This window comes from Panthera onca, chromosome C1 (assembly GCF_046562875.1).
Source record: "Panthera onca isolate mPanOnc1 chromosome C1, mPanOnc1 haplotype 2, whole genome shotgun sequence".
In the NCBI taxonomy this organism is placed as follows: domain Eukaryota; kingdom Metazoa; phylum Chordata; class Mammalia; order Carnivora; family Felidae; genus Panthera; species Panthera onca.
In genome coordinates, this window is record NC_138346.1 from 177,953,056 (window position 1) to 177,971,100 (window position 18,045).

At 51.2% G+C, this 18,045-nt stretch overlaps 1 protein-coding gene across 1 annotated transcript; it reads left to right on the forward strand.

Annotated features, from left to right (window-relative positions):
• Nucleotides 1-8,239: 8,239 nt before the first annotated feature.
• On the forward strand, nucleotides 8,240-17,563 carry LDLRAD1 (low density lipoprotein receptor class A domain containing 1). The gene is made up of 6 exons (XM_078450611.2): nucleotides 8,240-8,349; nucleotides 9,037-9,091; nucleotides 11,656-11,781; nucleotides 13,829-13,966; nucleotides 15,708-15,836; nucleotides 17,060-17,563. Exons 1-6 carry the CDS (start codon nucleotides 8,278-8,280, stop codon nucleotides 17,206-17,208), a joined length of 669 nt encoding a protein of 222 aa, XP_078306737.1. The 5' UTR covers nucleotides 8,240-8,277; the 3' UTR covers nucleotides 17,209-17,563.
• Nucleotides 17,564-18,045: the final 482 nt, after the last annotated feature.

Below are 18,045 nucleotides of genomic sequence, written 5' to 3' on the forward strand. Positions count from 1 at the left end.
TTCCTTAGTCAGGCACAGGTTTTATTGTGATGCATCCAGTGAAGCATGCTGCGAGGGAAGTACACCAGATGATGCAAATTTATAGTAGCCTGAGAACCCACTGTTAGGGAGGGCCTTCCTTATAAAACACTACAAAGGAATGCGTAGATAAGACGGAGCAACTGGATAGTTGTCCTAGATTCTCCCACCTTCTCTTGGTCTTAATTCTCTTTGCTTCTCGAATGAGGTACCCCGGAGACACTCTCCTCTTGAAAGTATCGATCCAAGTTTAGACAAACTATCCCCTCTTGTGTATGAGATATTTCCATATATGTGGAAATACCCAATCATTCCTGTTATTTAGTAGGCATGCAAATATTTGTGTTCTGACTTTTTATTTTAGTATGAAACCAAAAAGACATTTTCGGAAAGAGTTTAGCTTAAAAAAAAAACTCCTCCCCCCCCCCAACAAAATACACACAACATAAAAATGTTTGACTTGAAATTCCAAAAGAAGCAACGAAACCAGTTCCTTTTTTTTTTTTTTTTTTTTCCTTCTTTTAAAGTTAGCCCTTTTGGGGCATCGGGGTGTCTCAGTTGGTTAAGCCTCCAACTCTTGATTTCGGCTCAGATCATGATCTCACGGGTTCATGGGTTCAAGCCCTGCGTTGGGCTCCATGCTGTCGGTGCGGAGCCTGCATGGGATTCTCTCTCTCTCCCTTTCTCTCTGGCCCTCCCTCTCTCTCTCAAAATAAATAAACTTAAAAAATAAATCAATAAAGTTTAGCCCTTGTTGGATGAGCCCATCTTCACTTGTTGCCATGAGACAGGCAGCACCTTCTTTCCTACCACACAGCATCTTCTTGAGAATCTTGTCTTGGCCCTGGACAAATTATCAAGACCCTTGAGTCTATGACTCAAACTCCCCACACTCCAAAGATCTTGGATCAGGTCCCTGGTCTAAGACACATACTAACTCAGGCAGTTACAGAGACTAGTATTCCCTATAATGAAGAATGTAAGCCCCAAGAATCCCAATCTTTTCACAAAACTTTATGGACATCTTTTGTTTAGGATACACTTTTTTCCCCAGGAAATTAGAAATGGCCAGATTATCTGGCCTATCAATCCTGTCTCAGAAATTCCTATGATACATTATCAGCCGACCTGAGCTTTCGATCATCATGTGAAACCTGTTTTACTCTGAGCTGATAGTCTAACCAAAAGCAAACAACTTTATCCTTTGTTATTGGTCTGGCTTTATCTCAGATATATGTGCCATTTCCATTATGATTTTTGTAATATATAAAATAGCTCTGTTAGGATTTTTATGAGCTGTTGTGTATCTTAGGGCATATATTGGGAATCTTGACCTAAAGGTTTCTAGACCTTTTCTGATAAAATTAACCAGTCCCCCTCACTTTTGGAGCAATCTATAAAACAGTCTCATCTGAGTCCCAACCCCCACCCCCACCCCCGCCACACACACACACACACACCATGGCAGTGATTTTGTGCAGGGATCCTGTTCCCTATTCACAATGTAACCATCCAACAACCACTTGAGAGCCTGAGTGTCAGGCCCTATGCCAGGTGATAGGACTTTAGCAACAAACAAGACTGGTTGCTCAAAGTCTGGGGAAGGAGATGACTATTAATGTGATAAGGGCTATGAGCAGATAAGCATAGAAGTACTATGGGAAGACCCCTAACCTTAATTTGTGGGAGGAAGTCGTATCCAAGCTTAAACCTGGAGGAGAAAGGAAAGCCAGACAAAGAAGTATCCCAAGCAGTGGGAGCAGTGCGCACAAAGACCTAGACATGTGAGGACTGCAAATTGGTCGGTGGGTTGAGACCGAGTACGCAAAACCATAACGATAGATGGTGCTGGGCGGGCAAAATAATAAAGGACCTTCTTAAACCCAGACTTGATCCTGAGCATGACAGAAAGCCATAGGAAGGTTTGAAGCAAGTTATAGCGTTTTAGAACAGATTCACTTGACAGCAACGTTGAGGATAGACCAGAGGGGCAAGTTCAGAAGCCAACAATAGCGGTTCTGTAGTAACCTCTAGAATCTATTAAATTATGTACTTATTCAGCCACACCAAAATGGGAAATTCCATTCCTTTCCCAGAGTTCTTTTTTTTTTTTAATGCCCAATAATCCTGTTTCATTTTACTTCACATATATTTTTGAGTCCTTATCTCTAAGTCTCTCTGCCCCTCCACGTTACTGTTTGGATGGTAAACCCTAGGACCGGTCTCTGGGTCCTGGTCACAAGCTAAGTGTTACCAAGCCAACTGGGAAGGCTGTTCCATGAAGCCCAAGCTTCTTACCAGACTTACGTTGGGCTACATTTTTAAACTGCAATGCTAGGTCAACTTCTCACCATCCTCAAATTCTAGGTTTGCCAACCCAGTCTCTTCCAACCCAGTGTGCTCCTGAGCCCCTCCCACAAGCTTTCCAGTTGCTAAGGGTGTCATGTTTACATTTGAGTATCATCAACATTTGAGTTACCTTTTTTTATCTTTCTTTCCTTGACCACTTGTTCTAGAGTCTGGGGGTGGAGGTATGTACAGTAATGGAGATTGAAATAGTGGGAAATGCAGACTTCCGTGAGAAGCTAGATTGTACGATGAATGTGCATTTTCTGACTCCTTGTGATAATTATACTGGGAGGTACAGTATATATACAGTATACAGTGTATATACCTTTTCTGAAAGTTGTGATTGTTGAAGTCAGCTCCATACATTTCAAATTAAGTGCTCTCTTCCTGTGATGTTGATGACTTACTTGTTTAGAGCAGGCGTTCTTAACCCTGTTCAGGCCGTGGGCCTTCTTGGCGATCTGGTGAAGACTGTGGGCTCCTTAGAACAATGTTTTCAAATGCATAAAACTAAATATGAAGGACTGCAAAGGACACTAATGATGTTAAAATATAGTTCTTAAGAGACTTTTGAAATGTTGTGGTTGTGTATATAGCTATTTCTTTATTAACACATAAATTAAGGTCTAGTGGTGGTTCTAAAACCTCTGTAATTTCAAAGTGATTGCGAATTATTATTTTGAAATATCTGCAGCAACTGTAATATGATCTCTAAATGTCTGTGATTTCTATTGGTGACAAAGTCACAGGTACTTCTCATATACTGTTGATTGTTGCCTGTATTTCATAACTGAAGGAAATGATAGATTTCAGTTTGAAGTTAGTGAAAATAAAGATTTAATTTTTTTCCCATTCAAGTTTGCTGAATCCTTGGTTTAAAGGATGTCTAACTTTTGTCATTTTTTATAAGATTTTATTGAAATTCCAGTTCACCTACAGTTTTACTTTGTCATTTTAGGAGCAAAATATTTTTGTTTGCTTCTTCAATTCTAAATTATTTGGGTTTTTTTGTTTGTTTGTTTTTGTTTTTTTACTGTTTCCTGTGTGCTTTTTATACTTCAATTGTTCTGCAACATTGGAACAGCAATAATTGAAGGCTTGGGCAGAAAGAAAACAGCGACTGATTAGACATGAGAGGTTTCCACAAAAGCTCGATAATGTTACCTCAAGATGTACCATCAGGCAGTCATTGCTGGAGCCCCACATCTGTTGAATCACAATGCTTAAGTATGTTAACTTCAATAACGTGAGGATCATCTGCATTAAACTATATTACAATGCTATCTTGGAGAAGTGTCTGCTTACATCTATCACAATGGCGTTTGTCACTTCTGCCAAGCCCTTCAGAACAGTCTCACTATCACGTTAAATGGGTGCTTACAACATTCTTCTAGGAAAGCAGGCTGGGACCCGCTATTCCCATTCTAGCCTTGGCGTAGACAGTCTCGGAGAGGAGAGACGGCCAGCCAGCGCTCCCCAACTTATAGGGGAGGAGTGATAAATGCCGAGGCAGGGACCAGGCCTCACTCTAGGGGGGTCTGGAAGGAGATCTCTCCGGTTCCCGGGTCCATGTAATAGTGGCACCCATTAGCATTCTCCAACTCAGTGTTGGGCACTGGACTGAGAAGCAGTCCTAGCGGATCTCTCTGTGATTGTAAACAAACCAAGGCCTCCAGAAACAATATTGCAGGGAGCGGAGCTCTTTTCACATAGGGGCTCTTACTTCATAATACACGTAGCCCTTTGAGGTAAGTGTCCTTATCTCCATCCTTCAGATGAGGAAAGATTGCAAGAGGCTGTGACTTGCCACCTTAAATGAGATAGTACTAATCTGACAGAGTTGGGATGAAAACCCCGGTGTGTCTGACAAGCTGAGGTTTGCTGATCTCACATCTAGGGGGTCTCTCCTAGCCACAGCTGGGCTAAGACAGAACCCCACAGGGTAAGGTATATAGGGAAAGGTAAATCCAGGGAGGAGGGAGAGTCAAGTCTTTATCAAGTGAGGTTTTTACCCGGATCTGGGCACAAAAGGTGGATTTAGAAAGGCAGAAGGATGGGGCGCCTGGGTGGCTCAGTCAGCTGAGTGGTTGAGCATCCAACACTTGATTTCTGCTCAGGTCATGATCTCACAGTTCATGGGTTTGAGGCCCCTGTCGGGCTCTGTGCTGGCAGTGTGGAACCTGCTTGGGATTCTCTCTCTCTCTCTCTCTCTCTCTCCCCTCTCCCCTGCTTGCCCACTCTCTCTCTCAAAGTAAATAAACTTCCAAAAAATCTTAAAAAACAAAAAAAGGCAGAGAGAGCCAGCAGAAGTCACTCTAAGCAAGTGACAAGCTATAGTCTGGAGAGAGATGTATAACCCATGTAACAGTTTACTCAAATCCAGCATAAAGAAATCCATAAATCAGTAAGAAAATGACACACCGCCCATAGAAAAATGAACAACAGATAGGAAAAAGCAACACACCAGGGAGGAAATCCGCACGACCCGTGTATAAAAAAGAGCGGCACAAAAGCATGGAGTAGGACAAGGCTTTCCAAACTGAATGTGCTTTTGAATCTCCTGAGACTCTTGTTAAGATGCAGGTTCTGGTTTGGTAGGGCTGGAGTGAGACCCCAGTTCTAAACAGCTCTCAGATGATGCACATGCTGTTTGGAGAAGTGAGGGTGTGGTTACAGGTAGGGTGTGAACTTTCCAGCCAGCCATTTCTGTATCTTGGCTCTGCCTCTTTTTTTTTTTTTAATTTTTTTAAATGTTTTTATTTATTTTTGAGCAGAGAGAGGCAGAGCATGAGCAGGGGAGAGGCAGAGAGAGAGGGAGACACAGAATCTGAAGCAGGCTCCAGGCTCCGAGCTGTCAGCACAGAGCCTGACGCGGGGCTCGAACTCACGGACTGTGAGATCATGACCTGAGCCGAAGCCAGACGCTTAACCGACTGAGCCACCCAGCCGCCCCGGCTCTGCCTCTTTTCATCTGTGAACCTTCGGCAAGTCACTTAATGTCCCCGTGCCTCAGCTTCCTCATCTGTAAAATGGACATGGTAGTCCCCGTAGTCTGTGCTTGGGAGGAGCACAGACTCGTATGTAAACGAGTCAACATACATACAGCCTGTAGCACAGTGAGTGGCAAAAGCGAACGCTCCATAATTGTCAGTGATTAGTGGCAGCAGTAGTACTTAATAGAGATGTACAAATTAAACCAGAGATACGATTTTTGAACCTACCAGACACAGGTGTTTGAAAGTCTGACCACTTCAATGCTGGGGAGACGGGAGGCAGAAACTCCCACACACTGCTAATGGGCGTGCAAAGCAGTTTGGCAAATTCTGGTAAAACTGAGGTGTCCTTACCATGTGATTGTGTGTGTGTGTGTGTGTGTGTGTGTGCATGCGTGTGTGTGTAGAGAAGGCAGCAGCATTGTAAAAATCAGCCCCTGGAAGCATACAGGGCATAGTCAGGAAACTGATGGACTGCAGGGAGGGAAGGAAGGGAATAAACACGACTGGGGAGAACAGAAGCCTTTGATTTTGCTAAACTTAATAGTAAAGACATCTGAAGCAAAAATGACTAAGTCTTGCCCTCTGTTAACTCCGGGGGTAGGTACATGATTATTTGTTACATGATTCTTCCTACTTTTCTGTGATAAGTTTTGGAGACTCTTTTTTTTTTCCAAGGGAGGGAAGAGGGGAAGAAGGGAGAAGTGAGAGTAAATAGGGAAAGGGCTCCTGGGGGTGGTACTGGGTGTTGAGTGGGGAGGACAGAGAGGTCCTTTTATTGGGGCACCACCTTTCTTCTGGAATGAATGGATAGGAAGCTTAGAGATATAGATGAGAAAGCTGAAGCTCAGAGAGGTTGGGTAACCGACCTGTCAGAGGCCACACAGCCAGCGTGGGACCATTTGGACTCTCAGCTCCAAAGTTCCTGTTCTTGCCGGAAGGTGGCTCCAGCAGGCCCCAGCCAAGGCCAAGGGAGCTCAGCAGCGTTGCCCAAGGGAACCCATGGTAGACGTCTCTGCTCAATCTTAAAACCCTGAGTCCTGACCTCAGAAACCCTGCGAACCCCGTGCGCCAGACATCCTCTACCAATCAGTTGCCATTGGCACACCAGATGGGATCTAGCCGGCATCTTTAGCAGATGGTGTGGCGCGTCCCGCCCATAGCCCTCAGCCCTTTCCATGTCAGGGCACATCAACCTAGCCCGCATCTCTGCGCCTGAGGCAGGCCAGCGGTGCCAGGAGTGAGTACCCTCCGGTGAGTCTCAGGCAGTGACTAGCACGAGCGGGCAGATAAATACCCCAGTGCCCTGGCCTTCAGGTGGGGGAACTCTTAGGTACCCGTCGTGGGAATGTGCTCGATACCATGCCCGTTACGGGGTCCTTCCTTTCCCCGTCTCACTTCCCGCACTCCCCAGCTGGCATTTCCAGGCATCACTCCCAATTAAGCCTATTTGCCTTTCAGTCTGGTCTTATGGTCTGATTATAGGAGTCCCCAGCTAAGACGCCCCCTTCGTCTAGTCTAAGCTTTTCACCTACGCACGAGGAAACTGAAGCTCCGCGAAGGGGAGCCACTCACCCACAGCAGCGCCAGTGGCAGGGCCCTCAGGAGAGCCTGCGGGTTTAGCCCTTCCCAGTGCCGCTGCCTCCAGAGGGCTGCCCATCCCGCCCTACCCCTACAGCAGGCGGATCCGGTACTTAATATCCCAATGCAAAAGAGAAGGTCAGTCACAGGTTAGACAACCCCTGGGTATCAGAGGCAGGCTGCAGAGGGACCTTCCCTGGAGGCCCCAACGGACACCTCTCCTCCCTTGGTCCTCCAACCAGTCCCTTAAGCTCCCTGGGCCTTGGTCTCCCCAGCAGTGGGATGAGGGTTGGGCAGCAGGGGTTTTTCAGGTGAGCAACCTGCCCACCCCTCCCCCATCAGGGGCCCCACTTCCAGAAAGATGAAACCGTATGTGGCGGGGCTCCCGGGTGACTCAGTCGGTTAAGCGTCAGACTCTTGATTTCGGTTCAGGTCACGATCTCATGGTTCATGAGATTGAGCCCCACATCGGGCTCTGTGCTGACATCACGGAGCCTGCTTGGATCCTCTCTCCCCCTCTCTCTGCCCCTCCACCGCTCATTCTCTCTCTCTCTCTCTCTCTCAAAAATAACCATTAAAAGAAAATTTTTTTTTAATTTTAATGTTTATTTTTGGAGACAGAGAGAGACAGAGCGCAAGCAGGGAAGGGGCAGAGAAAGGGAGACACAGAATCTGAAGCAGGCTCTAGTCTCTGAGGTGTCAGCACAGAGCCCGATGCAGGGTTAGAACTCACAAACGGTGAGATCATGACCTGAGCCAAAGTCGGATGCTTAACTGACTGAGCTGCCCAGGTGCCCCTAAAAGAAAATTTTAAAGGAAGGAAAAGAAAAGAGAAGAGAAGAGAAAAAGTACATGGCTACTTTTTAAGATAAAGTAATTTAAAATTATATCTGCTTTATAATTTTAGTGGAAAATTCATATTCTTTCCACATAGATAACCTATGAAATTGAATATAAGAACAATAAGAAGACGACTCCTGTTTTTTAGCCACTAGAACATTAATTCTGGGTATTTCTGCCTGGATCTTTATGTGGCCGAGGGGCCGGAGATCCCCCAGTCTCATCACTGATGTAGAGGAAAAAGCAGGTCCGAACCCCGCTTGCCCCCTACTGTGACACTTGGGGCAATTTCTCCCTCTCTGAACCACAGGCTCTTGGTTGGTAACATGGGCAGGAAGATTCTAACCTGAGAGTGTGCCATCAGACTGCAGGGTGGGGAGAGGCCAGGCAGGAGCCTGGGAAGGGACTGCCCGCAAGAAGGGTGTGGCCAGGCCTCACACACTCCCTCCTCCAGGCTGCCCCTGGTGACAGGGCAGGAACCCGCTGAGTTCTCTGCATGGGGCCCCCAGTGCCAGGAGGCTGGAGCTGGGAGCTAGAGGCCAGGGACATGAACAAAATCTTCCCCCAGGTAAGAGCTGATTGATAGATTGATTTTTTTTTTCAAATTTTATTTCAGAAAGAAAGAGAGTGTGTGAGCAGGGGAGAGAGGCAGAGGGAGAGGGAGAGAGAAATCTCAAGCAGGCTGCATGCTCAGTGCAGAGCCCAACGTGGGGCTTGATCCCACAACCCTGGAATCATGATGTGAGCAGAAATCAAGAGTCGGTTGTTCAACCAACTGAGTCACCCAGGTGCCCCAAGAACAGCTTTAAAATGGCTCCTGACCTGGGGGAGTCAACCCCGGGGCAAGGAGTGGGCAGTAAAGTGGTGAGGTGCTGAGGTGGCCCAGGTCCCCCTTGCTCTGGAGGCTCCCTCCCAGATTGTAGGGGGCCCAGCAGGTGAACCAGCTGCACAGTTTGGGTGGTGGGTGCTGGAAGGGGGACAGAGGAGCCAGGTGGACAGGAGGCCAGGGGAGGGAGCCATCACCATTATGGGAGGGGGCAAGGAAAGCACCTCCAAGGAGGAGCCCAAGCCAGTTTGAAGGAGGAATGTTTGCCAAGTGGAGAGAAAGGCGTTGCAGGCAGAGGGCACAGTCTAGGCGCAGGTGTGGAATCGAGAAGCAGGTCTGAGACACTTAGCACGCTGGCGTATGGGGGCCTGTGGTTCCATGGAAGACTCTCCGTGACCCTTCTGAAAACCCGTTCTGTCTCTTGGGCAGGGAGATGGCGATGGCAATGCTGCTGCTGGAACCAAAGCCCTCCCTGGAGGGGAAGGTAAAGGACAGAGGGCTCCCAGGTGGGGCTCCCTTGAGGCTGGGCCACGGCTACAGACGCATGAAGAGGGCTCCCCACGGCTCCCACTGTCCCTCGGACCTCTGCCCCCATGCTAATGTCACCGGCTCCCAGGTTCCTGGCCAGCCCTGCTGACGGTCACCTGCTTAAGAGGCTTGTTCTTTCTCTCCATGCATTCGTTGAGCGCCTACTGTGCGCTGCCTATCACAGACCCCGCGCCACATACAGTGCCCCCTGTAACCTATAGAGGGAAGAGCTCTGGAGCCAAAGCCCTGACTGAGTGCATGACCTGGGCTCTGCTCTTTACCTCTGAGGGATAAAGTGGGCAGGATCACATACTTAGCACCTCCATTGTGACACTGACTCACGGTGTACCCAGCACAGTTTGCTTTCCCTTTACGCAGTAAAGGAAGGAAGGAACACACATCTATTGAGCCCTGTCTTGGCCCACTTCTGTCACTGAGGAAACAGAACCAGAGAGGTAGATGATAATAATAATAATGGCTATAAAGAATCAACCCCCCTAGTATGTGCCTGGCACTGTATGGCCTCTTTTTAATCCCCAGGCCGCTCCAGGAAGGGGTCCTGTTTGGGGCAGTAACAAGACGGGGCAGCTGAGGAGAAGGGAGTTTGGGGAACTTGGCCAAACTGGGATCCCACACAGCTGGGAGGTGGGAGAGGTGGAGTTCAAATTCGACCTGGGGTTCCTCTGGCGGCAAAGCCCCTGCGTCCCTGTGGCTCCACACCGGGGCTTGTGTATTTCCCAGTGCGGCTCCCGGTGGGCGTGGCTGTGGAACCGACAGTCTGGGTTCCCGTCTGTCCGGAACGGATTGGCGCCCGAGGGCTTTTTAGCTTTGCCGAGCGGCATCTTCACCTGGGCTCAGGCCCTGGTGCCGCCAATGGGTCTCAAGCGTCTCCCGCGACACCCCGCCCGCAGCCCGTGCTGCACAAATATTTGAGAAGCAGCTGCTTGGCTGACCAGGCTCCCCGCTGTCTCCCTGGTTACCGGAGTTTACTCTGTGTCTGCCACCGACCAGGACTGCGGGGGGTTGGGGATTTTCAGTTCTTGCTGCATCGCCTGTTCTAGCTCCTCCCCCAGGGCACACCTTCAGGGGCTCCAGCCACTTGCCCTTCCCCGCGCGCCCTCCGTCAAGCCTTTACTCTTACACTCTCTACCTGGGATGCCTTGTCCTTGCACCCTCCCCTCACCTGCCTGTGGAACTCCCACCTGTGCTTCCCACACCCCTCCGTCCAGCAGCCATGCCACCTTGCTCATGCCTGCTCGACACTTAGTGCCTGGCACCGGAGCTGCCCGTGTCCAGGTACCCATCTGACAGGCGGGCAAGCACAGAGTAGGCAGCTCCGGAAATGTGAGTGGACTGGAGGGAAGTGACATGAACTCACCCGAACTGATGGCCCTCCCGTATCTCTGGGATCTCTAGGTCAGAGTGGTCACAAAGCACCTACTGTGTGTCTTGCCTCTCAACGGGACCCTGGAGACCTAGAGATGCCTAAGACCTGTTTCGCTCCCTTTTCTGCAATAACTGTGGCCCAGAGGACAGGACAGCAGTGGGCACCCACACTCTTCCTTTTCCCCATCCATGCCTTGTCCTCTAAGTACAACAACAAGCTTTCAGGGCATAAGGACCAGAGCCATGACTACTGTTTTTCTGTCCTTTACAGAGCAGGGCACCTCATAGGTCCTTAATAAAGCTTTCTTTCATTATTTTCATGAGGAAGCAAAATTTAAAGGAGCCAGGGAAGTTAAAGGAGCAGGATGTCTCCTCTCACAGTTATTTCCACAGTGCTTAGGATACAGCTTGGCACATAGTCGGTGCTCAGCAAACAATAATAGCTAAAGCCTTTAGAACACTTACTATGTGCCAAGCTCTGCTCTTATCCGTTAACTAGCTTAGCTTAGCTCTGTCAACAACCCTAAGGTAGGTATTATGACCCCCATTTTCCACATGAGGAAATAGGCCTAGAAAAATAAAGTGGTTTCTCAGTATGGTCCAGTTGGGATTCTAACCTGCATCCTGGCTGGCTCCAGAATGGACAATCAGCTGGCATTGTGCAAAGGGCATGACTCATGTCCCAGCTCTGCACAAGGTGACCTGGACATTTTCTTCTCTGAGCCTCAGTTTCCTCATCCATAAAATAAAGGTTCTTTTTGAAAATTAATGACTATGAAGGCCCGCTTTAGTTTTTCCCCAGGCAGGGGCTCACCAAGCAGGTGGGCATCTCTCTTGGCCCCCTGAGGAGAAGTCCTCGAGGGAGGACATCTGGGTGAGGGCAGTGGAGCAGTGACTGGGATGTTTATTCTGACATGTTTATCACTGGCCAGCTACTGGCCGGGGCGAGGGATGGGTGCTTGGTGGAGGTGGGCCCACAGGCAGGACCGGGAGCATCGTGGAAGGCTCAGGCACCCCCTCCTCCAGGGAGCCCTTCCTGCCCCTGCACCCCTAGGAGGGGAGGCACACCTATAGGGGCCAGGGATTAGGATCCCTAGCTGCTTGGTCACTGGCTTCCCACCCCGTACATCATAGGCTTTGTCTCCCTCTGTTGCTCACGCGGAGGCGCCTGCCTCTCAGCCTTCTTGCTCCTGCTTCTGGTGACTCTCGCAGCCCTGATTGCCCTGGTCGCCATCCTTGGACTCCCCCAGCGCACACCAGGTCAGTGTGATCAAGAGAGGGTGGGCTGGACTTACCAGGAGGGGATCCGGGGACAGGGAGATAAGGAATCCTAACGCCGCTGGCTGCTCCACGAACAGGCTTTGGGACAATTCCCAGGGTGTGTGCGCAGACACGGCCCACATGCACGTCTGAGCTGCCATTTGCACATCTGTGATAGGAGTTATTGAGAGGACCGGCTCTGACATCACCTTCCTCAGGAATCCTCCCTGGCCCATAGGCTAGGCCATGTGTCTCGATCCCCACAGCCCCACATACTTCCTCTTCCCCTGGCCTGGCTATCCTGGGAGGTGCCGTCTACCTGTGTATCTGCCTCCACCATAAAGGACAGGGACGTGTCTGGTACATCCCTGCAGCCCTGACTTCAGTGCTGAACCCCAACACAGTCTCTGCCTCGTGGAGCTCGCAGTTTGGAGATTAAAGGACATTCATCAAATAAGCACCTGAAGGCAGGATTAATGGGGGCTCTGCGAGTCTGGAACAGGGGCACTGACCCAGTCTAGGAGTCACGTGGGTGCCCTGAGAGGTGAAAGGGAGCCGAGCCATGAAGAAAAAGTGGGAACTGGTTACTGGAGGGGGTGGCAGGAAAAATGTCCTGGGCACAGGCAACCCCATGTGTAGAGTCCCTGGGATGAGAGGAAACATGAGGAGAAGGAGAGACTGCAGGAGGCCAGGGGACACCCAGGGCAAGAGCAGGGGGCGAGGCAGGTGCCCAGGGCCTCAGGGCTGTCCTGGGGAGGGGTCACCGTCCAGAGAGCCATGGGAAGGGGCTTAAGCTGGGGGTGGGGTGTCATTTCTGAGAGAGGTCTCTGGAGCCAGGTGGGGGGGTATAAGGGGACAATGTGGGGGTAGGGGGTAAAATCCACAGTACTCTATGTGCCTGTGCAAGAACACGGGCACTGACGGTAGACGTGAACACATGTGGAGCTGCACTCATGTGCCCGTGAATGACACGTATGTCTGTATGTGTGTGTCAGTGTGTGTGTGGGTGTCTCTGTGTGTGTTCGTGTGCATGTGTGTGCACATGTCTGAGTATGTGCATGTGTGTTGCTGTGTGTATGTATGTGTGACAATGTGAGTATCTCTGAGAGTCAGTCCCCCTCCTAGAAGCCAAGCTAGCTCCGGGAGGTGAGACGTGGTTCATGGGTGCCCAAACACACGTGCACAGCCCCGATCCCATCTCCAACCTGCACGCACGTATATATACACAGGCACAGCCCGTGGGGCCAGGGCGACCCCCCACTTGTCTGCCAGTCTCTCTCCTTTAGTTCTTTGGAGCAGCCACGGGGTGGGTGTTCCCCCCAGTGGGATGGAAGAGAAGACTCTCAGCTGGACACTGGGGGACCAGCCTCAGCCTCAGGGAAGAGCCAGCCCCAGCAGGCCTGGGCTATCAGCGGCGGGACTGGGCCTTGCATCTGTCTGAGCCTCACTTTTCTCATCTGTAAAGTGGGGCTAATGATGACACCTCACAGGGCTTTTTGGGGAAACAGTAGAGTACAAATGTGAAAGGGCTCTGCAGCCCATGAAGTTGTGCCCACAGGTAAGGGGCTGTGGCCTAACAGTCCCCAGCAGGCCCCACTAGATTGCTCTTGCCAACCTGACCTTGGCACCAGGACCTCCACCATTAAAACCACTTCATGGACTGGAACGCTGCCCTCAGGGGCCTCCATGGGACTGGCCCTAAGCTCTCAGTAAAGGAGGGAACCATGACTCACTCTGCCTGCTCTCTGTGGTAGGGTCATTCACACACAAGATTTCATGTAATCTCTCCAGGAGTCCTATGGGGTTTGTGCTCTGATCTCCATTGTACAGACAAGGAATCTGAGACTCAGAGAGGTCAAGTAGTCTGCCCAAGGTCACACAGCTGGCAAATGGTAGAGTGGGGGCTTGGACCTCATCTCCGTCACCATCCCGCCAGGGTCACACCTGGTCCTGTGGGCAGGCTCAGTGTAAGGCTCAGCTTCAGGTACTCGTGATGTCCTTGTAAGCACCGCTCTTGAGCCTCCGGGGTCTCTCCCTGCCAACTCAGGCGTCCAGACCTGTGTGACACTGATGAACAGGACAGGCTTCCTGTGCCACGACCAGAGGAGCTGCGTCCCAGCCAGCAGGGTCTGTGACGGCGTCCGCACCTGTGCCCAGGGCGAGGATGAGGACGAGGCCATGTGCCGTGAGTACCTGCTCAGTCCTGCCCTGCCCCGAGTGGGCCCCTCCAGGGCCCATTTGCGGTTGCCTCCCCACTCTGTTCTCCCTGCAGCCATACTGAAGCTCTACAGTCCCCAGTCTACCAGGCACCTTCATGTCCCCCAGCCTTTGCTTGTATGGGACCCTCAGCTAGGAGCACTGTCCTCACCCTGTCCCAGGCACATGCACACATACGTGCCCATGCTAGGAAGGTCTTCGCTCGGGGCATCTCCACTCCCTGAGAACCTGTATCCATCTTTCAAGGGAGAGTTCAAGTGTTAACTCCACCAGGAAACCTTCCCTGACTCTCAAAGTAGGTTAATTCCCTCCCCTGAGCTCCCATAGCCCCCGTGCTTCCCCCTGTCCCAGCCCTACTCACATTGGCACATTGGCCACCCCCACCAGACTGTGAACCCCTCTAGGGCAGGCCTGATCTACTTGGTCTGGGGGCTCCAGTTCCTGGCAGAGGACTAGCTCTGGGATGATTTCCTGAATCAATGATGGAATGAGTGAATGAGTGAGAAAACCTGGTCCCAGAACTTAGAGACCTGACAGTACTCAGGAGAGAAAAACCATGGCTGTGTAGACGAGGCACTTTCCATGTAGGAGGGAGAGAGTCTACTGTGTTGGAGTGGGTGGGGGGGGAGCGGATGGGGAAAGGGTCACTTTATCGTGGACACGCTAGACTAGAGGAGATGTTAAAGGTCATCTGGTCCATGTCCCAGCTCATGCTCAAATGCCCTCATAACAAACCCAATAAAGGCCACCGAGCCTCTGCTTGCATACGTCTAGGATGGGGGGCTCACTACAGCGTGAGACACTGCTCCCCTCCTTCATCACATAGTTTCCATGGGAATGTCTCCCTTGTGCCAAGTTTAGAGCTGTCTCCCTGCAGCATCCTTGATTGGTTCCAACTCTGTTCTCTCATCTGAACCACATTTTAATCTATCTTCCATGATGGTGGCACTGCATGGATTTGCAGATTGCTCTCTCGCCTACCGTGAGAGTCTCCTTCCTCGGGCCACACTCTGAACTCCTACAGTCATCCCCTCATGCTTGGTTTTCTCCATTCCACCAGCACACCATAGGACACACACCAGCTACCCTTGTCCCTCTCCCTGGTCGGGCTCCAGAAGCATCCATGACGTTTCTGGTTGGCCCTGGCTTGTCCAAGGAACAAAGGCTTTTCCACTTCCAAAGGTCTCTTGTGATGTGGCCTGAGTTTATGTGAATTTTTGGTAGCCCTTTCACCCCTCTAACACAGAACCCACTTGCAAGAACGGTGCTCTGATGCCCTCTCACAAAGTATGTGAACCCGCATCCTCTGAGTTCTGGCGCCCGAATGCAAGATTTCATGTTTACGCTTGTTATGTTCCTGTTGGAGGCTTCCTGGAGGTGAAGGAACTTGAACCTGGACTTAAAAGTGGGATGGTTTTGGAGAGGTGTCAAGAAGGACATTTCCGGAGGAAGGAATAGTGCAAGCCCTGGTGTGGGGTGGGCATGCACCAGAGCCAAGCCGGAAATGAGGAAGGGAGATGCCACTCTCTGGGCATCTTGTTGGGCAGACAGGGAAAGAGCACTCCTCTGCCCTTGACGTGACCTCCACCCCAGGAAACCTCCTTGTGAGCCCGTTTGGCAACTGCCAGGGTGGCCAGGACAATCCACCTCCTGATAGATGTCTGGAGGCCGGATGTGGACTTCCCCCTGCTTCACCTGTCTCCCTGTAGGGGATGTGCCCCAGAGCCTCCCCAGCTTCCTCGTGGCCCGCTGTGGAGACCCGTCTTCCTGGATCTACTCGGACCAAAAGTGTGATGGCATTAACAACTGCGGGGACTGCTCAGATGAACTGAGCCCAGGTAAGGGTCTGGGCACAGGCCGGGCTGAGGCAGGTGACCAGGCAGTGGCCAAAGGGCAGAAGTTGACCAGAGAACCTCAGAGGTTCCCCCCACCTCCCCTTCTCACATACCATGAAGTTCTCCACCCCTGCTTGAATGCTTCCAGTGGCGGAGTGCTCACTACCACTCCAGGTGGCTCCTGCTGGAGGGTTATTCTTCTGTGGTGGGGAGCTCACCCTCAAGGGCACAGATGAGGAAACTGGGGCCCAGAGGGTGGTCACGCAAAGAGTATGTACATGGCTGAACTGGGATGTGAACCTGAGTTTCCTTCATCCCCTCTGTACCTCCCAAAAGCCCTGTGAGGAAGCAGCATAGGAATCACTGGCCCCAAATTCATATGTAGGTAAACTGAGGCCAGAGAAGGGACTTCATAGAATAAGTGATAGGAAAGAAGCATGGGTATAAACCCAGGTCTCTGACTCCAAGTCTGAAGCTCTTTCACTGCCCAGACTTTCCTTTCAATCTCTCCCCCATTGTTCAATCAACAAACGTGTTCCGAGCACTGTTAGGGGCTGGCCCTGGTGCCAGGTTCTGCTGGGGGATAGTCAGGAGTCAAACATGTGTCCTACCCTCAGGACTAATATCACGTTGATGCCAAAAGGAAGTGCTGGGTTCCAAAAACCCTAGAGAGGGTTTGCGGGGCGGTCAGTGGGGGGGGGGGGTGGGGGGTGGGGGGGGTAAGAATCAAGGGAGACTTCTCAGAAGAGGCACTGTTCAAGCAGGTTTTAACAGGCAGATGCTGAGTGTGCAAGAAGCACACTGGAGGCCCAGGGTACAGGGTGAAGGCAGGAAGTCTGTGAGCCATCCTCCGAGAGTCGCCATAAGTTGGCTGGCGTGGCTGAGTCAGAGCGAGGGAGGGAAGCCGGGCTGCGGGAGACAATATGCTCCCCTTAATATCCCACACTGACCATGGGCCTGGCACTTTGCTTATCTTCCTTAATAACATCCTTGAGCAGATGAGGAAAGTGAGGCTCAGACAGGGTAAGGCTGTGTGTGGTCACATAGCCTATGATTTGGGGAGTCTAAATTCTGTCTCCCACTGGGAGATAAGGCATACAGGCGACCCATGTCTGATGGGGTGGCTCTATGGGGAGCTATGGCAGATTTCAGAGCCAGGGGTGGGCAGGTGCCTAGGGCACTCCAGGACACAGCAGCGGCCCTCCTGCTGGCTCTTGTGCCCACAGTGACTGCATGCCCACCCTGTGGCCCCGGCTGGTGGCGCTGCCCCTCCATTGTCTTCAAGTACTGTGACTGCATCCCAAGGGTCCTGTGCCGTGACCACACGCAGCACTGCTCCGACTGGTCTGATGAATACTCCTGTCCTGGACCCTGAGGGGGCCACCCGGGCCAGGCTGGGAGGCTGGCTGGAACGGCACTCATAACCCTTCACACGAGCATCACGTCCAAGAACGCGAGGGCAGGAAGGAGGCTACAAGATCATCTAGTGGGACCATGCACCACTGCCTGTGAACAAGAATCCCCTCTCCTGGGGGGCGCCTGGGTGGCTCAGTCGATTAAATCTCAAACTCCTGATTTTGGCTCAGGTCATGATCTCAGGGTCGTGAGTTCGAGCCCTGCACCAGGCTCTGAGCTGAGCATGGAGCCTACTTAAGAATCTCTCTCTCCCTCTCACTCTGCCCCTCCCCTGCTTGCTCCCTCTCTTAAAAAACTGCCTCTCCTGCCTTCAAGTTGGTCAGCCTCTCCTTGAATGCCTACAGTGATAAGGGCTCACTACCGTAATAGGCAGCTCCTAAGATGAATGGAATCTGCCTCCATGATTTTGGGCCTGTTTCTGGGCGACACAGAAGAAATATGTTCCTCTGCCCTAAGACAGGCTTGCAGATCCTGACCTTGTACCCCTTAGAAAAAGGTTAAGTCTGGGCCTTAAAAAACCAAGCTAAGGAATTTAGCTCTTAGGGATGGAACATACATGTGAAGTGTATGCCACTTTCTGCCCCTCTGGTACCTAAGACAAACGGCCGGGCTCACGTGCAGCCTTAGCATTTTTCTCAACACGGTAATCCCAGCGAGTGCTACTGATTGATCACAGAAGATTGCATATGAGGCAGGGTATGGGCCATTCAGCCATTGGGAAGCTGTCACCGGAGGCTCTGAGCGGAAGAATAGAAGGTCAGGAGAAAGCGAATCTTGAGGAGCTGCTCACTGCCCA

What these genes read in the sequence shown, in the direction of transcription:
- LDLRAD1 (XM_078450611.2), top strand. Translation starts at nt 8,278, where the DNA reads ATGGGGCCCCCAGTGCCAGGAGGCTGGAGCTGGGAGCTAGAGGCCAGG. An exon ending in TGAACAAAATCTTCCCCCAG is followed by an intron (nt 8,350 to 9,036) that starts GTAAGAGCTGAT and finishes TCTCTTGGGCAG; the next exon opens with GGAGATGGCGATGGCAATGC. An exon ending in TGAGGACGAGGCCATGTGCC is followed by an intron (nt 13,967 to 15,707) that starts GTGAGTACCTGC and finishes GTCTCCCTGTAG; the next exon opens with GGGATGTGCCCCAGAGCCTC.